Here is a 26751-nt window from a genome sequence, read left to right as displayed (position 1 = left end):
CATCTATGACAGCACTCCTACATCAATCTGTACATACACATCCATTTATCTTAATTTATTAAAATGGGGCAAATGGTGTACTTGTTCTTATTTTACTACAAATGTAAGCAATCTTAAAATGTTGGCTCCTTCTAAATTGCAACCCAAAACTAGCTGTTTCCAGTCTGCAAAGATCGCTCACAAAACATACATTCCATTCAAAATAAGATTGTTTATGACAATAAGGCTTCATACCTTGGATCAGTGCACAAAAACTTGCCCTTACTAGCAATGCCCTCCCTCTTTACCAATATTTTGATAAAGATGTTCTGGCATAAAAACAAATGCAATATAATATTATACTAAGTAATATTTATGCAGCTACATTGCATATTCTGGATATTACGGCACAGCTTCAGTGGAACTTCACAAAATATTTAAGTATTTTATATATTTCTGACTGTTTGTCTCCAGATATTACATTCACTTCCCCCTTTCCACCTGACACTTTTATAAAAATTCTGGTGCCCCTTGAAGCCCACCAACAACTTCTAAAAAAAAGTTTTCTTCCCATCACCATTTTCCTTTTTTCACTTCCACTTAATTACTTTCTTCAGTTTAGGTTACCCCTCTTCCATTCTCTCATTTACCATCTTTCTGCTCCATCTTTGCCAAATCATCTGCTTTGTTCCACACACCAACCTCTTCCTTGGTACTCTTATCTGTCCCGTGATTTCTTCTCCCAATACTCCTCTATCTGATGTCTTCTAATTCATTCTTCTCTGTCTACATCTCTTTATTTTAACCATTGACAAGCTGCCTATCATTTCTGAAATAAAACCAAAAATGCAGGCAGGGTGGCACAGCTAATTGTCGTGCTGCATCGCACCAGCGATTCGGGCGATGTCTGTGTGAAGTTTGTGCATTCTCCCTGTGACCGCATGGTTCTTCTGAAGGTGCTCCGACTTTCTCCCACATCCCAAAGACGCGGGTTAGTAGTCCAATTGGCCACTGTACATTGTCCCTTGGGTGTAGTGTGACTGGTAGAACCTGGAGAGAATTGACGGGAATGGGGGTAAGGATGAATAAAATGGGATTGATGTAGTATTAGTGTAAATGGGTGCTTGATGGTCGGCATGGACATAGTGGATCAAAGGGTCTGTTTCCATGTTATACGAGCAGCCACTTCAAAGGAAACGGAGGTGGCATTTCTGATTGACGACCCCTCACGGCAACGTTTCTGCGGGACATGGTCCGTCTGGCGTCATTGATGACGCAGCCGATCTTGTCAGCGATAATCATTCGGTTCAAAATGGCTCAAAGATTTGGAGCAAGCAGCCCGAGGGTCGCCAGGACGATGGCTGCAGCTAGTCAGGCACATGGAAACCAAGGAACAGGTACAGTGAATGCAAACAGCATCGAGCGAGCAACAATGTTAGTAAAATTGAAGTTATATCGATTACCTAAAGGAGGAATTGACACCAACGGTCGCCGAAGGTCTTTGAACAATTTAACGGTTAGCGGCGCGTGCTGCGATGGCGCGCCGAAATTTAAATAAACCCGCCAGTGGCAGAGAGCGGGAGCACGGGGGGAGCCTTGAAGTCGCGCCCAATACATGTCCTTCTAAACAGACTGGTCTCCTCTCCAGTCTCATATGAACGAGATGTAGGGCATATCTGTTCACTGAAACAATAGAACTATGTCTGAGCACGGAATTACCAGGCAGAATGCCCAGGCACATAAGGTCAAGATGGAGCGATAGAGACGTGCAGAAAGTGAACATAAATTCAGACAATTTATCGCGTTGTTTATACTTCATGTCGAATTCTTCATTTATACGTGAGATAACATTGTCTTTTACATTATAATTCAAATTCTTATATTAAAGGGGATAAATGATCCCTCCTTTCAGCTCTAAGTCATGTGCACACCAGAACTGAGCACATTGCAAACTCTACTGCCGTTCCACATGGGAAGAAAAGTGGGAGGTAGCCATATGGTACCTGGAGTTTGCTATACAATTCCACTATTCCACTCAATCCCCTTGTTCCTGAAATCCATTTACCCTTAAGGATATCTAGAACCGTCTTGAGTGACTGATCATTAGTAGAGTCTAGAATAAAAACTTCTAAAAAATCTACAATCCTGCATGAATGCTGTGTTGTAGAGTTATTAGGAACAAGGAAGTGGTAAATTAAACATACTTTATGACAGAAGATACTTGTAATATCTCTCAATACTGAGTAATTGCAGTGAGGAAGTAAATGTTATTATAGAAATAGTGGGCAAACTTAAGAGGTTAGAGGCTTATAAATGCCTGTCCTGGGTGGCTTAAATATATAAAAAAAAGTGGTTACTGAGATGGTGAATGCAATGGCTGTAACCTACCAAAAGTCCTCAGATTCTAGAGAAGGATCAGAATATTGGAAAACTGCCAGATGTGTCACCCCAATTCAAAATGAGAGGCATAAATCGGGTGACATTAGCCATTAATCCTCACATCTATTGCTAGAAAAATGTTAGAATCTGTGGCGACTCACCGTCTAGTCGGGCGAACCGGCTCGGCAGTCGGGTCGCGCGGCGTCGGAGCGACGAGGCCCAAGATGGCGGCGGGCCTCGTCTTTCCGAGCGACGGGGAGAACCCGCGCGCGGGAAAATCCTGATGACGTAGGACTTACGTCATTGTCGGTTGTTTTGGGCGGGAACATTCTCCCTTAAAGGGCCCGCGCAAGGCGGGAAAATAAACCAGTTCTGTTTGGCAATCCTCCGAGTAGAGTCTTGTTTTATTCCGCGGTAGCAACCGCTACAAATCAATACTAAGGAAGTGACAGCAGCACATTTGTAGTATCCGGTGAAACCATGTGAGAATGACTTCTCGCAGGGGAAATCATGTATGATAAATTAATAAAGAGTTCTTTTTTCAGGAATGAATAAAGGGGAAACAGAAGGCATGTGACAAGGTGACACACAAAAGGTTAGCATACAAGATCAGAGCCCTTGGTGTCGGAGGTATACATTCGCCTTAACCTGATGAATAATGGAGCAGGCCCGTGAGGCGGAATAAGCCTACACATGTCCTTACTACTTAGGGTTTTATGGTTCTTGCCATTTAACTTTATACCAACCACTGGCACCCATTTTTCATATGCAAATTGTGTCTGAAATTCAGTTTGATGCTCCTTATGTTTTCCTGGCATCAGTTGTATATCTAAAAAGGTCTTCACTCTTACACCTGAAATATAAACAGAAACTGCTGAAGAAACTAGGTCAGATAGCATCCATGACATAAAGCTTCAACACAGTTTCTGTGTTTGGTCTCCCCAACGAAGGAAAATCAAAAATGCCAGTAAATCTCAGAAGGTACCCAATGCAAATAACATATTGTAAGTCATTTTTATATTTCATTTTGTGAGAATACATTGCATTTGAGAAAAGGACTAACATGTGACCAAGTTTGAATCTGCTGTGCTTCTAATTTTTCATCACATGGTGGCAGTAAAAACTTGAAAATATAGATTACATGAAACTAAGTGTGGAAATGGTTGCTCTGGGACTGGTAGGTAGACTAATCTGGGGCTTCCTTCGGGTATTTTTTTAAGCTTACAATGCTTGTCCCTATCCACCCACATCCACGTAACCTACTGGTACATAACACACAGCCTGTGGGCCATGTTCTGCCCATGTCTACCTCACATCTCGCCACTCCCGTAACTGCACTGACTTGCAGTGATACCTTGGTACAGAAAGCCATCTCCTGATCAGTGTAGCCCTATTCTGCATAGAACAGTCCTGCTAAAAATGCAAACCTTAATCACAGAAATGCTATGCCTAGTCAAGCCAAGCCCCTAAGCTTATCGCGTGTTAAAACTGCCAAAAGATATTGAATGTCTTTTGATGACATTTACAAATATTGAAAAATATTGAAGTCATTGAAAATTATTACGAATAAAAACATTAAGTAATTCTTTTAAAAATGTAAAGTACAAGTGTCAGTAAACACTTAAAACAATTACATTTAAATTAACCTAATTAATTCAAAAGATGTAGGTTACCCAAAATCTCTCTCGGAGCCATTCACCTCCATCCAATGAATGGATTCATTTAACATGGGCTGTATCTTGACCTGGTGCACTATCAAAGGGCAGATTTCCCAGTGTACTTGCTTCTCACCAGAAGCTTTACTCCAGTAGGAATAAGATTCACTCAGCATCAATCCAGCACAGGATTTGGATTTGGTAAGGGCTTCTTGCCCATTGTAAGTCTTTATGAACATCCAAGGATTGGGGTCTAACCAGAGAAAGTGTTTCACAGATTAGTCAAAACAACAGCCTGATATAGTTATCCTCACACCTGTTAAGCAATGTTTCATTTTCCTTCATCATACTATATCTTGTCTCACCGGCAAGACAGTTGCATTAGAGGTGTGGCACATTCATATACAAATACGAGGGTCCTGGAAATCCCCAGCATTGCCTGAGGACCTTATGATCTTTCATGACATCAGGTGAAGCAAGGCAATTAAATCATTTTCTAATTACCACTCAGCATCTTCCCTATGTTAAACACTACATTGACGAAACACTCAGTTGGGAAAGGGCAAAGAAAGGACTTGCTGGTAGAAATAAAAATCCCCATACAAGAGTGGCTCAACAGCACCACTGCTGAGTGAAATGAATAAAGCTGCTATACAGAATCTGCAGCAGGTAGTGAGAGATCCAAGAGAAGGAATAAGCATACTCATCTTCATCAGTTTTGCAGAATCATCCATCCAAGACAGTGTTGGTAGGAATGATGACTGTAGTCCTGATGGAGACAAGTTGCATCTTTTCACTGAAGATGATCTCCACCATGTTGTGTACCACCATCATAATAACTAGGGCAGACTCGGACCAATCTAGCCACACAAAAGAAGAGAAATAAAGGACTGCAGATGCTGGAATCTAGAGGAAAAACACTACGATGCCGGAGGAACTCAGCAGGCCAGGCAGTATCGGTGGAGAAAAGCAGGCAGTTGACGTTTCAGGTCAGGACCCTTCTTCACGACTGAAGATAGGAAAAGGGGAAGCCCAATATATAGGAGGGAAAAGCAGAACAATGATAGGTGAACAAAGGGGGGAGGCGGGGTGGGCACAAGGTGGTGATGGGTAGATGCAGATAAGAGATAGTGACAGGCAGGTGCAGGGGAAGAGGGGAGAGCAGATCCACTGAAGGATGGGTCAAAGGTAAGGAGGAAAAAAGGGGGGTAGAATAAAGAGAGGTAGGCTAGAAAAGGGAAGAAAAGAAGAGGCATGTTTGGGGGGGTGGCCATTACTTAAAGTGGGAGAATTCAATGTTCATGCTGCTAGGCTGCAAGGTTCCAAGATGGAAAATGAGGTGCTGTTCCTCCAGTTTGTGTTTGAAATTCTCCTGGCAGTGGAGGAGGCAGAGGACTGACATATTTGTGATGGAGTGGGAGGAGGAGTTGAAGTGACTGGCAACAGGGTGATACAGATCGTGGTTACAGATGGAGCACAAGTGTTCTGTGAAATGGTCACCTGGTCTGCTTTTGGTCTTGCCAACGTAAAGGAGGCCACACTTGGAGCACCGAATACAGCGGATGATATTAAGGGAGGTGCAGGTGAATCTCTGTCTCACCTGAAAGGACAGTTTGGGTCCTTGGATGGAGGTGGTGCAGGGGCAGGTGTTGCACCGATGACAGAGGCAGTGGAAAGTTCCGGGATGGGGGTGGGAGCAGGATTTGGGGAGGTAAGGGAGTGAACTAGGGAATCGTGGAGAGAGCGGTCCCTGCGAAAGGCAGAAAGGGGTGGGGAGAGGAAGATATGCTTGGTGGTGGGGTCCAGTTGGAGATGGTGGAAGTGGCGGAGAATGATGCATTGGATACATAGGCTGGTAGGATGAAATGTGAGGAGAAGGGGGACCCTATCCCTGTTGGGCCTGGGAGGGGTGGGGGTGAGAGCGGAGGTGCGGGAAATGGCAGAGATGCAGGTGCGAGCTCTCTTGACCACAGTAGGGGGATGCCACGGTTAGTAAAGAAGTTGGACATCTTGGATGTTCTGGAGTGGAAAGCCTCATCATGGGAGCAGATGCAGCAGAGAAATTGAGAAAAAGGGATAGAGTTCTTGCAAGAGACAGGGTGGGAGGAGCTGTAATCGAGGTAGCTCTGGGTGTCAGTGGGTTTGTAGATGTCAGTGGATAAGGAATCTCCTGAGATGGAGATGGAAAGATCAAGGAAGGAGAGAAAGGTGTCAGAGATAGTCCAAGTAAATTGGAGAGCACAGTGAAAATTTGTGACATTTATGAAACTGTCAAGCTCCGCACGGGTGCGAGAGATGGCACCAATGCAATCGTCGATATAGTGGAGAAAGAGTCGAGGAATAGTGCCGGAGTAGACTTGGAACAGAGACTGTTAAACATAGCCAACGAAGAGGCAGGCATAGCTGGGCGCATGCAAGTGCCCATGGCTACGCCCTTGGTCTGTAGAAAGTGAAATGAAACAAAAGTGAAGTTGTTTACGGTGTGGACAAGTTCAACCTTGTGGAGGAGAATGTTAGTGGAAGGGGACTGGTTCTGTCTCTGGTTAAGAAAGAAGTGGAGGGCAGTGAGGCTGTCACGATGGGGAATGGCGGTATGTAGGGACTGGACGTCCATGGTGAAGATGAAGTTGTGCATGCTGGACAACTTAAAGCTATGGAAGAGTTAGAGAGCATGTGATGTGTCACGGATGTAGGTGGGAAGGGATTGGACCGGGGCAACAGGATAATGTCCAGGTACAAGGATACGAGCTTCGTGGGCCACACAAAACTGGGTATCGTGAAGTGTTGTTTTCTGTCAGCAGCAGCAGAATTCCGTCACCAATATGTAACCTCATGGGAGTGCACAGCATGTCAGAAGAAGCATCAGGCATACTTAAAAAATGAGGTGACAAGTTGAAACAACAAAGAATACAGGCATCTTAAAGCAGCAATAGCATCATACATTGACAAAGCTAAGTCATCCCACAACCAACAGAAAGATTAAATCCCTGCAATCCTACCACAAATAAGAACTTGGTTCAGTATAGACTGTGCAACAGTCTATAGACTTGGTTCAGTATGGATTATATTATACCTCAAGCACTAAAGCCTTTGTGCTTTGGCACTTTAGCCAAGTTGGTCAAATGCAGTAAAAACATAGGTATCCAGCCATAAGTACGAGCATTTGCCATGTATGTACTGCACTGAAAATGCAGGACAAATCCAATTTGTTTAGTTACTGCTCTACCATTCTACTCCAAATCATCAAGTAGTAGGAACGTATTAAAGAATTTACTAGCAATCTGCTTATTTTAGCTCAATTAGTTTCATCAGGATCACTTGGCTCCAGATCTCAGTAAAGCCTTGGTCTAAACATAGCTGATAGATCTGAATTTCAGAAGTAGTGGGAAATACGGTCCTTGAGATTTAGCTGACTGTGACCATAGATCTATGTGATTTTATTTAGTGATTTTGTCAAATATTACACGTTCTGCTCACCTCTTTGCCACAATCGAGAATGTTTGGATTCTCATATCAGTAGCCTCAACTCACAGATCTGTGACAGCTGTATCAAGCAAAGTGATGCAATGACAAGTTTGGAGCTGTGGTCATACTTAATTTTATCACTTGGAATGCAGGAAGTGGGGAGATATATATACACAGTTGAGCACCAATTACTTAGTTTTTTTAAGCAGCTGAGAAGAACTGATGAGAAATTGATAAAGTAGTTATGTTTTAACATGTAAGCTTTAAAAAAAAGTTCTCTAAATGTCAGCTGGTTTGCAATGAAACAATTTTTGTATTTATGTTCTACTTCAACATCAAGCATAAAATATGCCGCAATAAATTCTATTACAGGTTGCTAATTTGCAGGTTTCTCTTTCTCTCCCCCCTCATTCTTCAGGTCGTGTCTGGAAGTTACTGAGCTTTGTCATTGCTCTACCAGGAGTTGGTGTCTGTATGCTGAATGCTTTTCTAAAGAAATCAAGCAAACCTCCAGAATTTGTGCCTTACGCTCACCTCCGGATTCGCAACAAGGTGGGTCTAGGAAAGATATTTAAGTTTCTTTAAAGAATATTCTACTTACTACTGAAGTTTAGCAATTGCAAATAAAAATACATATAAAGTCTTAATTTTCCATAATGTATGCCCATCAACCCTTAGAAGAATAAAGGTATCACAGCCTGTCAATTTTCAAAATTTATATCAATAATGGAAATAAATGATTAAAAGTGCTTGCCTATTTGAGATTAAACAGACTACTTTGTTTACATACAACAGTTATCATAATGTATACAGTCTTCATAGAAAAAATATATTGCCCAAATGGTCTATTTTCTAAATTTCGGCCTGTGCTAAACTGATTTTTATTTTTTCTTTATTCTTGAGAGGATAGATGATTTTGGTATGTCATATTTATAATGGATCTGCAGTACAAGTTATGGCAATAAAAATCAATATTAGTGTTCAACAGAAGTCACAGCCTATGGTTGCTAAATTTCTGTTAACAATTTTTTGAAGAATAGCAAGATTCAATCACCTCATTCCTGAGAAGAATGCTACCAATTGCAATCAGGCTGCTGCGGTATTTCTTGTTATTTTGTTTAACTGTTCAGTTAAAAGACTCATAGCTTTATCTAATAACTCCTGCTGCAAGCTCGTGATTATACAGTATGTTAAGATAAACGGAGCTCAGTGAAGTCACAGGCAAGAGCATTGACACTTGAACTAAAATCTATGTGTCAAAGATGTGTCGATATTGATCTTATCAGGTTAAGGGTCACAGCATCAATAAACAGAGCATATGCCATTTTTTTTTGCATTCATGGCATCATAAACCAATGCCAGGTTAGATGCAGGACAATTGGATAGAGTAAAGCTTCTGTTAGATTTTCACCATTTGCAGCATGGAAGTCTGCTCAAGTGAGCAAATCATTGCTGACGAAACCAGCATGTAATTTTACAACCAACAGATAATTTATGCATGTTATTCCAAAGATTGAACAGAATTTTATCTCACTAAATTGATACAGTTCTCTTGTATTTTCCCAGCCTTCACTGGAGATAGGATATCTTGATTTTGGAACTTAGGCTATAATTTGGGGTTCCTCAACTAGTCATTTTATTTGAGTCACACAATTTCATAATTTTCATCTATGGCATCGTTTCTCTTTTTCTGTAACTCTAATTGTAATTTCTCCACCATTTGCAGCTAAGCTTTCTGCTGCAAAAGGTCCTTCTGAACCTCTCCACCTCTCATTCTTCCTCTAGAAATACTCCATAACACATGCCTTATTTGACCAAGGCTTTCACCATCTGTCCTAATATTCCAAAGCAGCTTACTGTCAAAGTTTACTTAATAACTCCAGTGTGGACCCTCTTGGGATAGTTTACATTAACAGTGTCATATTAACAGAGAGGAACACATGAAGGGCTGAATGATCTGCCACTATCCCTGTTTCTTATGAGCCAAGTATTCCACATGTCTGTACTATTCTATGACAGTTGTCCTAAATCTACATTTGTGTCTTTGACATATGCCATTTAATTTCGTTTTAAAAAAATCACGGTAGAGCAGAGAATATTCTGTGTTGTGGTCAACATTTCTTCTCTGACCACCAAAAAAAAATCTGGGTATTTTTTTAATGACTGTTCATTAGATTTTGATAGTTGCTGATAGGCTGTTTTATCTGTCTATATCACAACAGACATTCACTCAATCTTCAGCGTATTCATTAAGCAATTTAGAGCTGTGATGATAAATCTATATTGCAGCAATTTTCTTTCAAGGTAGACATTTTTCATTTCCTATTCTCCCATCTCAAAATTAAATAATCAATTTTGTACTAGTGTTTGAGATTAAGGGCTCAATGCTTACAAGGGATGGTTTTGGGATTGTGTCAAACTAATTTTGCACAGGATCCTTGCAGCTAACTAAAATGTAATCTGTTTTTGTAGCACTTGTGGATTACACTTTCTGTCTCATAGCAGTACTAACATAACGATATTTCTCTTTTACAGCCTTTTCCTTGGGGTGATGGGAATCATACATTATTCCATAATTCGCATGTGAACCCATTACCCACTGGCTATGAAAAATAAAGCTTTAAATTAATTGGTGGAAATTCCAGCTTCAATGTAATTTGTAACAGTGTATACTATTATAATCCACATCTAAAATTTATAATAAAAGGCCTTACATAACTGAGACATTTGTTACTCTACTGTCTTTGTAATCCTGGAACAAAATATCTCGGTGAAAAGTGAATTAAGAAATCTGATCAAGGAAATGGCTCCTGCAATTGAACATCATTTTTAATATGTGTCAGACCAAAATAAACCAACAAACCTGCATTTATTTTGATTTATAACTTCAAACATTTAAAATATCCATGAGATCCACCATATTATTTAATAACAAGATACAGAAAAGACCTTGCACTATAAATCGTAATTCTGTGCTACATTATAAATATATCTGGATCTAGTTATGAATTAAGTGGACCCAATACCATGTATAGATGTGCATATACACAGCACTGACATCATGTGGCATTGGCAATTATCTTGCAGATGTTTTATATATGCCACATTTAAAAGGTTGAGAAGCAATGCCAATGTACCTACTGAGTTGGCACAGACTCATAAGGCTTTAATGTTCTCCTACGGTAGTGTGAGGGCAGGCATGGTAGTGTATTGGTTAGTGTAACGCTATTACAGCACCAGCGACCCAGATTCAATTCCGGCCACTGTCTGTAGGGAGTTTGTACGTTCTCCCTCTGTCTGCATGAGCCTTCTCTGGGTGCTCTGGTTTCTTCCCACATTCCAAAGACATACGAGTTAGGAAGTTGTGGGCATGCTATGTTGGCGCCAGAAGCATGGCGACACTTGCGGGCTGCCCCCAGAACATTCTACGCAAAGATGCATTTCACTGTGTTTTGATGTACGTGTGACTAATAAAGAGATCATATCTCATTTTTCCCTGCATCTATCCTATGAACCTTAAGTACAAATAACAAAAATGCTGAACCAAACAGTGTAAATGACACTGTTTAGATAGGTGTGTCAGCACTGCTTCAACATCACAGCCAATAGTAACTGGTTAAACAATCCTAAAATTTCCTTTAGGATTGTTTAAACAGTTACTGTTGGTTGTGATGTTGAAGCAGTGCTTTAGGATTGTTTGAATCACACATTTCACTATCAAAACCAGGGTCATAGCAGTGTAGAAAGACACCGATGCACAGAAAATACTTTGCCATCTAAATCGACCTGCTGACATTTGTTCAAAAATATCAATCATCAATTGAAGAACGAGGTTTCCTAAGACTCCAGTTCTACGTTGCATTGAGCCAGAAAAAGCCTGCTGAAATGAATAACTTACACAAGATGAAACAGCTAAAGGCTATGGGCCCTGACAACATCTTGGCAATAGTACTGAAGACATGTGCTTCAGAATTTGCCACACCCTTGGCCTAGCTGTTCCAGTACAGCTACAATACTGGTATCTGCATGACAATGAACATTGCCCAGGCATGTCCTGTCCACAAGAAGCAGGACAAATCTAAGGTGGCCAATTGCCACCCCATTAGCCTACTCTTGATCACCAACGAGTTGATGGGAGGGATAATCAATAGTGCTATCGTGCAGCACTTGCATGACAACAACCTGCTCACAGAAGTTCTTGTGCCAAAATCACTTAGCTCCTGACCTCATTACAGCCAAACATGGACAAAGGAGCTGAACTCTATAGATAAAGTAACTGCCCTTGACATCAAGGCAGCATTTGATTGAGAATGGCTTGAAGGAGCCCTGGTTAAACTGAGGTCGATGGGAATTAGTGGGGAAAACCCTTCACTGATTAGAATCATACCTAGGTAGATAGTTGAAGGTCAATCATCTCATCCACAGGACATCTCTACAGGAGTTCCTCAGGGTAGTGTCCGCAGCTCAACCATGCTTTATCGATGATCTTCCTTTAATCGTAAGGTCAGAATTAGGGATGTTCACTGATGATTGCATAATGTTCAGTACCATTCGCAACTTCTCAGGCAATGAAGCAGTCCACAACCAAATGCGGCAAGACCTGGATAATATCCAGGCCTAGGCTGAGAGGTGGCAAGTAACGTTCATGCTGCACAAGTGCCAGACAATAATAATATCCAACAAGTGAAAATGCATCTATCACCTCCTGGCATTACTATCACTGAACCCCCCACTATCAATAGCCTGGGGGGTTATCATTGACCAGAAACTGAATGAGAGTAACTGTATATAAATGTGGCTACAAGAGGTCAGAGGCTAGGAATCCTGCAGCGAATAACTCACTTTCTTACTCCCCTAAGCATGTCCATCGTCAAGGTTCAATTCAGGAGTGTGATGGAATATTCTTCACCTGCCTGGATGAATAGAGGTCATTAACACTCAAGAAGCTCCATACCATACAGGACATAGCAGCCGCCCTGATGGACACCCCATCCGTTCACTCACTGCGCTTCACCACCGACGCACAGTAGCAGCTGTTTGTACTATCTACAGGATGCACTGCAGCACAACTCCTTAGCACCTTCCAAACCCGACCTCTACCAGCTAGAAGGACAAGGGCAGCAAAAGCATGGGAACACCACCATCTTGAAATTGCCCTCCAAGCCTTACACAATCCTGACCTGGAAATATATCACCATTCCTTCACCATCATTGGGTCAAATTCCTGGAACGCTCTCCCTTACAGCATTGTGGGTACACCTACAGCTCAAGGACTGCAGAGGTTCAAGAAGGCAGCTCACCACCAAGGGCAGCTAGGGATGGGCAATTAAATGCTGGCTCAACTTGCAAAGCCCATATCTCTTGAATGGATAAATAAAAATGATCGTAATTATTTTAACTTATGATCGTAATTATTTTAACTTATGATCCTCTGAAATATGAGTTTGCTGGCTGACTCCAGCTATGATCCTTTTCCGCTGGAATAAAGGCAATGTCAAATTGCTTCCTCATTCATGACACAAAGCTCATGCAGTGCACAAACATTAGTTTAACTGCTTGTGCTAGATGACCAGTATCTATATTGTAAGTTCTATATATTTAATTACATTGAAACATAATTCAATGACAATTTCTGACATATTGCTTTAGTTCAGTATGAGGTTGTGTGACAGTTATTACAAAGAGGAACACAAGCATTATGGTATTAATGATTTCAGTGAAATCAGATTGCATTGTCAAGCCAATGGCTCTTTTGCTTTCAAGTAGAATGTGATTTCTATTTCATTCATTGTTAAATGTAAAAATGGTACAGAACTTTAACTTTGGCTGACTTTATTTGATTTTTTGGGTGGTGGGGAAATGGCGGTTATCTTGCTTCCCGTCCGTTAATGCTGGTCCTTAAAAATAACACCTTAAGAAGACATGTCAGAAAAGATCAGCCTTTTACCATTGAAGGTCATCCTTCCCTACAACTAGAATAGTAATAATATTCATAAAATATCAATAGTTATGCAATTATACAGTTTCAATGACTGTTTCCGATTCTCAAGTAAAAAAGCATTACACCGACTCAAATGTAATTTTGCACAAGTTTAATTTTGGTATCTTGCTTTAACACAGTTTGACATATTTTGCAGTTATTTCCTCAACAACTATCTACATTCATGCAATGTCTATAGCACTTTAGTTCTCATGTCTTACTGCACTGGTTAATATCTTAATGGCAAGCCTATCAACTTGATGGGGATGAATTTCTTTCATGTTTATTTGACCCATCCTTGTCAAGTAAACAACTTTGTTTACCTAAACATGATTTTTAAAATCTGCCATACCTTTATATCTTGCTTAACCCCACATGTGTAGAAATCAGTGGCAATCCTTTCACTAGTTTCTCCCTTGTGCCAGATATCGCTGGGGTGGGGAATAGAGTTAGAGGAAGGGGTGATAGCAACTCCATGCTAATTATCTTTTCCCCAGTTCCTAAAGCATATTTCCAGTGTCTCATGCATGAAATCATGATTATCTTTACCTCCTTACCTTCACTTCAGTGGAGGCTCAGTAAATCACCATTATGGCCCTCCATCTCCCACCACAAGGAGTTTATCCTCTTGCTCTGCTGGATGTGCACACAATTTTCAAAAGCCAATTAAGCAGCAAAATTACTTGCCTACAGGTATGCTCAATTATACCAGGAGGCATATTCAGTAAAGCCATTTATGTCTTTGACATTAACATTCCCACAAAATAATTGAAATGCTTATCGAGGGTCTCTTTACCCATGCATTGTGCAGGTTCTGACCAATTCCCACTCATTAAGTCAATTGGGGTTTTGTGTCAAAACTGTTGTAAGATGGATTTCATTAGTTGAAACAAGCGAGTGCTTTGTGCAGCTGGTAGTCTGCTGCATTTAAAATGATCAAGCTACATCACTAATAATGGGGCACAAAGCTATTGACCTCATTTTATAACTGTTGCTAAGCAGTAAAAATCAGCTACCAGTCTCCTCACAGAAAAAAGTATTCAATTTGTTGCCCTTGTATTGATTCCCAGGCAAACACAATTAAAAGCAAAAATGATCCAGATGACAGAATGGGTTGCTTTTTTTTATGCAGAATAACTAAAACCTTAATCTGCCTCTGCATTTAGGAGAGCTCCAGGTTGTTTTTATGATGCACAAATGATACTTGTGGTGCAATAGAAATGCAGTATTTTCATCTACTATACCAGTCAACCTGTCTAAGAACAATACATGTTAATGCTGCTGTGATACTTTTGTTGCTGATAATAAATGCAATTAGTCCTGGATTAAATTGAGCATCATGAGAGGAGAAAAGGTAATCCTCTCCATCCCGGGAAGATGAAGACCTGTTCTTAAAGTCAAGGTATAAATACACCCGATGGATATCAAAAAAGTTTTTAAGGAGGGAAAAAAAAACAAAATTTCACATATCAATAGTTACACTCCAAGAGGTACTTTGAGGTATTTAGTTTGACAAGATCATCAGTGGCTAAAGAGACAAATATTAGAAAGATGATTTATTTAACCTTGAGGACTGGTGGTTCCCAGATGTATATAAATAGCAATTTGCCTGGGAAAAGGACAAAGATTGTTTTTCTTCTCTCCAATCTGCCTGCATCTATAGAATTCAGCTTTGTTTGGGGACAAATCTGGATGTGATACATCTTTAGAGGAATGTAAGATCATACCACTGATCTATTCAAGTGATTTCTTCCTCACTCGATGCCTTTGTATGCTAAATGAGGATACAGGCAATTCACTGAAATGTGGTTTTGTACATTTGTCTTTATCATTTTCCAAAACAAAATATAACAAGAAAAGGCGTAGAGCAAACTCAGAGAAAATTCTCCAAACTTCTGTCAAAAAAAGTGTTAAGAATAAAAGTGAGAGAAATGTAACAAAAACAAGGAAAAAAGTCTTTAATTATTGTAAATAAATAAACAATAAAGAGAAAAAAATGTACAGCAGTGGAAGTGCAATTGTGGATCCAGAGACATTAATAAGCAAGGACGAACAAAGCTACAGGGAAAGAAGTGGAATGTTAGCAGAAAACAGGAAAAGCAGACAGTAAAAGTAGCAAAGCATGAGGGACTGGCAGATACTGGGATGAAAATGATAAAATTACACAATAAGATGGCATGCCAATACTGGTTGATCAAAATTTGTAACAAAAAAATAAAATGTAGGTCAAAATAATCTTTCGTCAAGTTGCGTTTCCATGTTGCCACGTAGAAGAAAACAGGAGTCAGATTTGTACAGCACAGAAATTGACCCTTCAGCCCCGCATGTCCATGCCGACCTTTTTGCCCATCTACAATAATCCCATTTGTCTGCATCAGGACAATATCTTTCTATGCCTTACCTATTGAGGTGTCTGTCTAAAATGCCTTATTATTTGTATCTGATTCCACCATCTCCTCTTCCACAATTTTCTATGGACTTTTCCTCCTCTTACCATTGTCCTAACCCTGCCTCCTGTCACTCAGCCAAATTCCTTGTGAGGACAATAATTTGCCTTCAATTTCATGACAACTGCTTTAAAAAAAATATTCTTCCCATCTTTGAAATTTTCATTGACCCAGTCTTGACAACTTTTTTGGGAACGAGAGTTTTAGATTTCCAGTGTCACCTGTGAGTTCTTGATTTCACCCGTGAACAGCTTTGTTCTATTTAGAAAATTACATCCAATTGCTATGGACTTCCACAAGCAGAAATAACTTTTAAACATTCTAGCAAATCCTTTAAGTTATACCTCAATTATATGATCTCCTAATATTTGACAATGACATTATAAAACATACATTTCTTACAGCTGAAATGAGAAAACTTGTACAAAACTAATAATAATTGAGAACTTACAATTGAGTTGTAGATTATTTGCCAACGATTCTGCAAATATTACATTACTTTCATTTTGAGCACCTGCAAGAAATGAAGCTACAGCTATCAATAGCAAAAGAGCTTTACAAACTTGGCAGAGGGATATGACAGCAACATCCATTGCGTTGCTAGAGTAAATGAAATCTAACCCAACCTTGAGAAGAGCAACTTTTTTTATTTAAAAAAGGCAAATAAGCAAAGGAATAACAGCGATGTCCTTCCTACTAGCAGGCAGCCACAGCAAACTTTCAAGGAATTGACAGATTGGAAGAAGCAAAGAATGACAATACTCATCATAAATAGAACACCTGGTAAAATATATCTGGAATTTAATTCTAGTGGAACTGATTTTAATTTCCACCGGGATTAAAGTTAAACCAGGTTCTAGGATATCTGCATGATTGAATACTTCCTGCCAAAGCCATCAGGTATCAAATCTTATAGGGAAAGCAAAGCAATCCCCATTAATTCTATCTAAGCCAAGCCTGAAATTAACAACTTGTGGAAAATCAGTTACTAACATGTAACATACAAGTTACACCTCAACTATGATGTAGCAGAAAATTCTCCAGGTGATACATTGCAATGGTTTTGCTATCATCCCATGTATTACTGTGAACAAACTTTGTATATTTTTTTTAAATATTGTCTATCTTGGCACGGGATGTTTATAACTTCCATTCTGGCCAGTTTTAGAATTGAGCACATTTTCACTATGCTTACATGCAGAGTTCTTCAACTCAACACTAAACCATTACTCTTGCAGCATTATCAACTTTTCATTTCCCACATTCCCATTTTATAGAATTGCTTGTGATATCACTGAGGTTAAATCATTTTACCTGCAATCCTTGGTGCCAGAGGGAGGTACCTTTCATCCCATTTCAATTACATTTGAACCCATCTTAACCCTTCATACCAGCTTGTTGGGCACAGATTAAAGTAACACAATACACTTTGAAACAGAAATTTATTGATGAAAATAACAAAATTCATTAAAAGATTCAAGCACAGTGCACATTTGTTCATTATTTATAAAGCAGTTTTATCTTCAGCCTACAAAAGGACACGCCTTTTTGTTAAACAGCCACAAAGGGAAGAATTACGATTTTCTTCAAGGTAATATGAAGGGAGCTCAAAATCAAAGGAAATAGGCATAAAACACACTATGCACTTCTGCAGACCATCTTCACAGTGATTACCTCTTGAGATTTTGGGCCCAGATTCACAAAAGGCTCTAGAACCAGTTGCAGATGACAGCAACCATCAGATCATCTCTCTTTAATCTAAGTTTTAATTTAAACTAAAGTATCAGACCACATATGCTATGGTTATTGTTCCACCCTTAAAGCATGCTGAATGGGCAAGGTGGAGTTTTGCTCACAATTCTACAGTGTTTAAAAATAAATTAAATCCCAAAGCAGGCCATATAATTCATCCTCCTAGTTTAGAAGAGTTGGGCTGATGATGCAACAAAAATAGCTTCCTGGTTATGGGGAGATCACCAAAACTGAAATTGTCAAAAATGTGTTTTATGGAGTGCCTCTCTCGATGTTTCTGCTGAGTTTTATTCTGAGATACTGACAAATCTGCCAAGTATTTGTATTTTAATTCAAATATTCCATTTTTAGTTTTCTTTCTAACATAAAACACGTCAGTATTTTTATACCATGTAATACTGAATGCTTGATAAACCAATCACCATTCTTTAACTCCAAGCAAATGGCAGGGCTCGAAATAACATTTAACACTATCTGAATCAATGCCGTGCAGAATTTCTTTCTCATTAGTATGATTGCAATGTGTAATTAATATGCATTAGGCAGCTAAGGACTGTCACTTTCAGGCATTCATCAGAGCTTGCTTAGCACCATGAGTGGTTGAAGCCTAAGTGTGCAATATATGCCTGTTGTACAGAAGAATCTTACCCTTTCATTCTAGTTATTTTGAACCCTGTACACGTATTGTCATGTTAAAGCATACTAAGTGACAATTATAACCACTCGCAGCTCTCCTTTACAAAATACTTTGGCACAGCTTGATGTTTGTACTTAGTCATGTAAATATCAACAAGAGTAGTTCCTTCAGCAGCCTGGGGTGCTGACTAACAAAAAAAAATGCATGTGGCATTATTGTTGAATTTTCCAACAGCTGTTCCTGGTTCCCCCAGATCATTTTCAAAGTATGGAAGCACTGAGGTCTCAAGCTAATATGTGCACATGGGCAAAGTTCAGCTCCCAACTATGGTGCTGTCTATGTGCAATAATTTAATGTCCAATTTTTATGTACTAAGTTGTTGGTCAATGCAGAGGAATGGAATTGTTTTTAGCATTCATCATCAGCACCGAGGTGAAGGTAACACAGGCTAAATTTAAAGTAAAGCTACTTCAGTGCTGTTCCTCAATGCATCTTGACCTTAATTTCAGAAAAATACCCACTACTGCATTGCATATTTTTATACTAGCCACGTAAGTGAGGTTGTCAGCTAGGTAACAAAGAATCCTCAGGATAGAACTCTCACAGTTCAACAATACCAGCATTAGAGTCAAATTCAATTAAGGTATAATAAGTTGCTCCCAAAAGAGGAAGGAATTTTCAGTGCAACTGGCTCTAGACTAAAACTGAGCAGCCTTTAAGCTTGATGTCAACTAGTCCCAAAATCATTACTTGGCTTTTCTGCCTTTCCACCTCTCCAATAAGTATAATGTACCATATTCATTTTGCTGCGAGGGATGACAGATGGAGAATAAAAAATAACACACCTTCTGTAGGCAATTTTAAATTTAATTTTTGCTTTGTTATGCTGACATTAAGGAAAACGTGATTTTTGTCAGTTTCCCTGGAGTTCCTATCCATATGAACAATAATGTCCTAACAGCAGCTCAGGACAGAGTGATGAAACACAGCTATGAGTGAAGAAATTTTATGTCCCAGACATTATTGGTTCATATCACAAATACTCTGTAGCTCTTTTAATTGTGTACTAAAGTTCACTGCAACCCTCCAATAATACCAGCATTATTGCTGATAAACAGCATATCTTCAGTGTTCGGCTAATGTATTCTGGTTAATTCTTCAACAATTTTTATCAGATCATCTACAGTTGCTTCTCTTTTCATCCCACTGCCATCATCAATCTGGAAAATAGAAAGGCAATCACTTAATACTCCATGCTCAACATTGTTAACCTAGCAAGCTTAAGCCATGGTAACTAACCTAACAAGAAGTGCCAACTACAAAGCAAGTAACTTGTCTGCTAATTTTAACTCAAACCTCTAATCAACAAAAGATGCTCAATGGGTCAGAACAAATCTTCAACAAAAGCAGTGGTCCATGGGGTAATAATAGAAGTGATGGGAAATAAAAATATTCAGGTGTATTTCTTCATTATCTTTGGGAGTCAGGGATTAATAATACAGTATCTTCTCTCAGGAATTCAAACAGGCGAGATGAAGCCCATCGTAAGTTTGGCAATACTCGACGATTGAAAGCCTGCCAAGTCAAAGTATTATATTCTTAAAATGATCAACAGATAGGGCAAATTATTTCCACAAAGTTTGGATCAAAGTCTATACTCACTATAACTATACTCCAAACCATTAATTTGGATTACAAATTTTAAAATCAGTTTTTAACATAAATTACTGCCTTTGGTCACATCTTATGACTGCAGTGATTTCAAATGCCAATGTGTTATATGTTCAAAAGATTCTTTGATGCTATTACTGAGTTTATACAAACAGATTTTAATATATGCCCACTTACTGTCAACATGTTTCTATCATAAATTTTTTACTTTCAAATTGTAATTCAAGATGCTGATCTAAAATTACCATGCTGCAAACTCATTTTCCCAAAAGTTACACAAATTATTTCCATTAGAAATCTGAAATAAGTAAAAATGTGCAAGCACTTTTCCTATTCAAAGGAAATGGAAAATAAAAGGGTTGGTCTGGAGATCAGCAAGCTGAGATATAAAACAAGTATGTTCCATTATTGCAATTTCTTTCATTTTTGTATATTATTGTTGTTTGTGCCATCACTCAAGTGAAACTGGCATATCCAGTGTATCCCACACACTGGATTTCTAACATTTTGTGGGATAATCTTGTTACATTCAGAAAAGGTGAAATAAAGCAACCTGCTTTCATCTCCCTGAACTAGCCATGCAGCTACATAACATTTTGCAGCCTAGTCACTCACAAAGACCAAGGCTTTGGTTCCACAGCTGTCCCCATGTGGATCAGGCCATGAAGGATGCTAGGCTCTGGCCCCAGCACCACTCTAACCAGTGACGCATTGTATTGCCTAAGGACTAATTCACTTTTTTCTAAATGCTTGTTGAAATTAATTTAAATCATCAAAAAAAGTGAAAAACGTGGCTAAACAAGCAATGCTGGATACTTGATACAAAGATTATCTGGCCCCTGAGCTCAGTAAGTTACAGAATGTCCCAGGACCCAATCCTGGGCTGAAGCAAGAGGTTTGCTTCGGTATGTTTTCTACTTCTGCACCACAGCGTACATGTGCAGGAGTCTGCAATGTGCTCACACTTGCATTGCATCTAGCCAATGGCTCCATGGAACTGCTAGCTAGCTGTCAGCACAATCCTGTACAATGTCTTTGCCCCTTTCAATTCTATCCCTCTAGAAATGCTATTTTTAATTATCTTATTGAAACAGCATTCCTTCATTTAATTAGTTACACAGTCAGACATTACCTGCAACCCTGCAGCCACCTCCTGCATTTTAGGTCGGCTAAGATCCAAGAAGCTCTCTATAAGGTCTCCATCTATGAATCCTGCAGCCGGTTCAGTCTTCCTTTCAGAGTGAAATGATCTCCAAGTGGAGAGGTCAAGGAAGAACTCTTTTCAAAAGCAGTTCGTTTGCAGAAAACCACAAAAAAAATCATGTTGAATCTGCTCCAAGCAGAACAAGAAAACAACACTTTTTCATCTCAACATCTCCCTCAGACCTGACAGCTCCCAATTTCACAGAGACTCGAACAGTATCAAAATCATTGCACTGTTATGAAGCAGCATTAATTTTAATGAATGTCACAGGAAAATTCATTTTTCCCATTCAACACTAGGATTTTATGATGCATTCACAAACTGACAGCATTGTAATGAGTCTTATGTAGAACTCATACTCAAAGAATTAATGTGGAGCAAAATGTAAACTTTATTAACTCTGTTAACAAGATTTGAAGGAAAAAATGCCCCTCTTGAGAATGGATTTAGAAAAAAACATTCAAAAGCACTGCAAATTATATTTGTAGCCAATAGACTTTCCCAATTTAACAATTAAGTTTTTGACCAACCACATGTATGTATATATAACTTTGCAATAATGTCCTTCAGCCTTTTAGGAATCATTTAGAAGATTAGCAAGGTGGGTTATGCTAAACTATCAAACGCTGATTAGATCACACTTGGAGTACCTTGTACAGTCCTGGTTGTCATAAAAAGGATATAGAAGCAACGGAGAGGGTGCAGAGAAATTTAGAAAGATGATACCAAAAATGTCAGTAGATACAAATAAGGAAGGGGTGAATGAATTGGACATCTTTTCCTTCACAAAAGGACAGAGGTATTTAACATGATGAAAGATAGAGAGTGGATACAGAGGGAATGTTTGCATTTGTGGGGAACAACTTAATTCAAAGCCATCAATACAAGAAATATAAAGGAAACTTTTTAAAATTCTGAAGAGTGGTGAAAATGTGGAATCAACCACCATTGGGAAGAGTTGTAGTGAATAGTTTAGATGCATTTAAGGCTAAGTATAAGGAAGAGGGAAATAGAGGGTTACACTGATAGACTTAGATGTGAGAAAATAGGTGGAGGCTGGAGTGGAACATAAACACCAGTACAGACTAGTTGGGGCAAGGTCTATTTCTGTAACACACATCCTATGTAATCCTACATAATCCCATGTAGATAACTTCATAGAAAAGATATAATGAATGTTCAATCTTGCCCACGCTTTTGATAACTTTATTCAGTCGATTTTGGACTTCGAAAAGGAAGTTATACCAGCTCTCAGACAATGAAGTAACCAAACCTGCAAAATAATCATCAGTGAAATAACTATATGTAATATACAATTAAATTTAAAGAAAAACATTAATTATCACTTACATTGTTTTGTTTTATACAGGAAGCACGAGATTGCAGTGCTGACCCTGCTGAGACAGCAGATGTGACTTCATCTGCCAGATTCTGGAATTCTCTCCCTAACCAAATCCATCTCCCCTTCCCCTTTACAAACCATTATTAAAAGTTACCTATGCTTTCAACCACAGTTTTGGTCATCTGTTCTAACATCTCCTTTTGTGGTTTGGCCAACCAGGTCATTTGCTTCCTATGTATTTCATCTCCAGCCCCTATGAAGATGCCTTGTCACTAGCTTTCTTTTCCGTTTAAATCCCTTATAAACTTTCCTAAAAGACAAAATATTTGTCCCTTTCTCCTACTTTGCTTCAAGTTACTATCCATTCAAATTTTACCTAAATTGAAGCTTGCTGCCAGTTACTTCTGTCATTACATAAATCTAGATTTTAAGTGAGTGATCACCCAAATCATCCAATGCAGGAAAATCAAATTTTATCAGCATTTTACAATTGTATTTCCACCAGTTCTGAACTCTAACGATTCATACTGTAGACAAAAGGCATAAATCCTCTGTACTGTCTTTCCTGAAAACCACAATGAAACCCTATTAGACTTCCAAATCCTATTACTTTGTGATGAAAGTAATCTATCTTTCTCCTACTGGAAAGAAAATGCTCTCACTGATTTAAGACTGAAGATCATCTCTTTTTTTCCTATGCCTGTAGTTGGGACTTTTGTGTCATTCAATAGAAGGAATAAAAAAATCTGAGAACAAAATGGCAAGATAGAGCAGTGGGAACAAAATATTTGTTGGCAATATAAACAAGCTTTCCAAAGCAAAACAATGGCAGAACAACAAAAGGCAATTAATTCATTCAAATTACAATACATTATTCTGTCATGGACTGTGTTGTGGCTCTAACTATTAACAATTGTTGAGATAAGCTGACCCAGTACACAAAATGGACAGAAACTTGGACTTCTTGGTCTTAACATTTTACAAGGAGGCTAGCTGTTCCTGAGTCATCACAGCAGTTTATAGGAATAAGTATGCTAAGGTAGCTTTTGTTATACCTTTTACTTTCCTATGCAGACTTACCAATCATGCCATTGACTGTACCAAACAACACTGAACCCAGTGTAGGTGTTGACGTCTCACCAAGATTCTGCATTACCAGAGATCCATGACAAAACACATTGACAAACTCGCCAAGGTGGAATAGCCCTACTTCCTGGAGGTGCTGTCTTTCCTCATCTGTAGTAGCCGCACTGAAAACAAAAACACAAACCCATTGCTGCAAGTGCATTGAGAAAGGAACCTCAAAACATTTAGAAAATATTCATGTTGAGAAGCGAATGAATTTTTTTTTAGGATTTGGGAAGAAAACAAAAAAATTCCTCCAATTTAATGAAGTGTATTAGTCAGTGTTGCTGGAACACAAACAGAAAGTGGTGCAACCTAGTATCTATAGAACAGGGGTCATAAATAAATGTGACTGAGAAACCTAAACAACATCTCACTGACGTGGGAAGCCAGTGGAGTTTTGCTTTTGGAAGGCAAAGAGATAGTAGAAATGTTGAGTATGGTATGCACACAAAGATTCAAAATGAACTATAACTTAAAGATAGTTCCGTTGGGAAGATCAAATAGAAAAGGATTATGAAAATTGAAACTCAAGAGGAGACAAGCAACTATTAAGAATTGTACCTGTATCATGAGGAAAAGGTGTGTGGGGAACAGTGATGCTTAGAATGGAATACTTCATTTTGGTAGCCCAATGGCTATGTCAGAGGAAGTTCATATTGAAACTGCAAAGTGTACCAAGTTTTAAGACTTGGGTTTAAGACTCTGGAGTGGTGGTGTAGCAGGTGAGATGAAAGGAGTAGGGAAGGATATACAAGTATTGATGTGGTTTTACAGAATGAACATGCAAATTGGCATTATTTATCAAATGATATTATCATTGTCTGTACAGATGTACTGATGGCAAGCACAAGGTTGAAAAATACATAGAAAGTGCAAAAACAAGAAAGCATCAAAAAATTAGAATGAAATTTACAAAATAACTAAAATGACCAATGTACTTAAAGCCTGGACTAATTACCTGATTAAAGACAGAAATTATTCTATTGCTTTAATGAAAGAAATTATTTACATAGCCCAGTGAATTTGGTTTAAAAACTAACCAAAGTTATGCACTCTAGGACCTGATTCTCAACTATTAAATCTGTGGAATTAAGAATATACCAATTTATTTTCCTTGGAACAAAACTCTTCTTCCTCTTAGACAGATCCTTGTGATCAGGATAAGTTACTTCTTCCCTGGTATTGTGGGTTCCAAGGTGACCAATGAAGTCAATGTGGGAACCAGATGGACGAGGAGGTACCTGACAGGGCAGCTGAGTGGTTAGTTTCTGAGGTGGTGCATTCCTTCTGCGTATATCCAGGGCTTCTGAGTGTGCCTGATGTACATACTTGAGGTTCTCAATACCTCCCAAAAGCTTCTTCTCCACTGAGCAGTCACAGGCGAGAGATTTACAATAGTGGGGATACTGCATTTATCAGGAAGCTTTGAGCACATCCTTTAATTGTTTTTCCTTTATCCACCTGGTTATGTCTGCCTGTGACAAGCTCGGAATGGAGTGTCTGTTTCGGGAGTCTGCTCTCAGGGAAACAAACACTGATCTCCCCAACAGAGAGTGTAATTAGTGCTTCAACGTTGGGGTTATTAATTTGGGTGACCTTGACATTAGTTGGCTTATCCTTCCAGTGAATTTCCAGTATTTTTCAAGACAGAGCTGGTGGTATCTTACCAGTGTCTTGAGTTGCCTGCTGCAGGTAATCCAAATCTCTGAAACATGCAGGAGAACAGGAATCACTGCTGCCCTGATCTGAGGTCCTGATCTTCAAAACACCCTCTTCCTCAATCGACCAAAGGCTGTGCTGGCACATTGAAGGTGTTAATGAATTTCATTATCCATGTTTGTCTTTGGTGAGATGTTGGACTTCTGAGATATGAGAACTGGTCCATATTCTCCAAGGTCTCACCATGAACCTTTATTGCTGGTGTGAAATGTTGCACAAAGGGGAGTTTGTCGGAGGCAAGGTGCAGCATGGCAGCAAGAAAAACTGAAATAAAGTGTTGTAACAATAGCTTCATTTGACACCAGTCTTCACTAAGATTGGCTCTGATGGCCTGTTGCTTAAGATCATGTCTCGCATGCCATTATGAAGGAAAGATAAGATGAAGATGATTTTTTTGTGGGCATATGAACTTGAGGAGTGCTCCACTGCCCCTCCCAGCTGATAGAGTCAAAAGCTTTAGTGAGATTGAAAAAGGCTATGTTTAGCAGTTGGTGCTGTTCCCTTCTTTGAAGTTGCCTGAAGGTGAAGTCCAACAGCAAACACATGACCATATGAGCAAATGGCAAGTGTCAAGTGTGCAGGAGAGACTCACTGATTCCCATGACATGGGCACATTTTATTCTCAAATTCAGCTGCTCATAGAAAATAGTCTCTATCTTATGTCTGCTTCATAAAGATGTGCAAGACACAATCCTAACTAATGGGTCTACAAAAAGCGGTTTCTTTTCCCTTGAAGAATGGTGGATCTTCCAGCCTAAGAATGCCTTACATTTGTAGTTAATTAGCTCTTTCATCTCCTTGTCATTCTCATCAAACCATCACTGATTGTTTTTGGAGACACAATCTGGAGCAAAAAACAAACTGCTGGAGGAACTCAGCTGGTCAGGCAACATCTGTGGAAGCAGAGAAATGATCAATGTTTCAGGTTGAGATCCTGCATCAGGACTCAGGGGTGATAGCCAGTTTAAAGAGGTGAGAGGAAGGAGTGAGGCAGGCGCTGGTAGGCAGGAGTTGGAACCAAGTGAGGAGGGAGATAATGGACAGGTGGTGGCAGGTGGGGGAGAGGTGGAGTCCAGAGACAGCAGCAGGTGGGTGAAAGGTAGAGACAGATAAGGAGAGAGGAAAAAAAGGGGAAATGGAGCCAGGGGAGGGGAGGGTGGAGTTAGAAACAGAGGGCGGAAGGTGGTAAGTAGAGACACAGTAGGTCATGGATGCTGGTATCTACATAAGTAGACAGGCAATAAGTAGAACCAGATAAGGCAAGGATGATGGGCAGATGAACCAGTTGGGAAGGGGCTAGGAGACACAGTAGGTTAAGTGCTTGGGCAATATGCAGATGGAACCAGGTGGAGGAGGGGAATGAAAGTGGATGAAGGGATGGGGGCAGGGTCTG

General features: G+C 39.4%; 2 protein-coding genes across 2 annotated transcripts in view; one reads left to right on the top strand and one right to left on the bottom strand.

Moving 5' to 3' along the window:
• Positions 1–1313: 1313 nt before the first annotated feature.
• LOC127577837 (cytochrome c oxidase subunit 6A, mitochondrial-like) lies at positions 1314–10140 on the top strand. The gene is made up of 3 exons (XM_052029439.1): positions 1314–1376; positions 7897–8030; positions 10014–10140. The coding sequence occupies exons 1-3, from the start codon at positions 1337–1339 to the stop codon at positions 10092–10094; spliced, it is 255 nt and encodes an 84-aa protein (XP_051885399.1). The 5' UTR covers positions 1314–1336; the 3' UTR covers positions 10095–10140.
• Positions 10141–17330: 7190 nt separating this feature from the next.
• Positions 17331–26751, bottom strand: part of ddb1 (damage-specific DNA binding protein 1) — a 57161-nt gene continuing 47740 nt past the window's right edge. The window contains exons 24-27 of the mRNA XM_052029244.1: positions 23592–23761; positions 22340–22442; positions 21098–21221; positions 17331–19514 (exon numbers count right to left, since the gene is read on the bottom strand). Of these exons, the coding sequence (XP_051885204.1) occupies positions 19431–19514; positions 21098–21221; positions 22340–22442; positions 23592–23761 (481 nt within the window). The 3' untranslated portion in view covers positions 17331–19430. The remainder of the gene's footprint in view (positions 19515–21097; positions 21222–22339; positions 22443–23591; positions 23762–26751) is intronic.

The sequence above is a fragment of the Pristis pectinata genome, chromosome 14 (assembly GCF_009764475.1).
Source record: "Pristis pectinata isolate sPriPec2 chromosome 14, sPriPec2.1.pri, whole genome shotgun sequence".
NCBI lineage: Eukaryota > Metazoa > Chordata > Chondrichthyes > Rhinopristiformes > Pristidae > Pristis > Pristis pectinata.
Note: the sequence above shows the minus strand (reverse complement) of the source record. Positions and strands in the feature narration are given on the sequence as shown.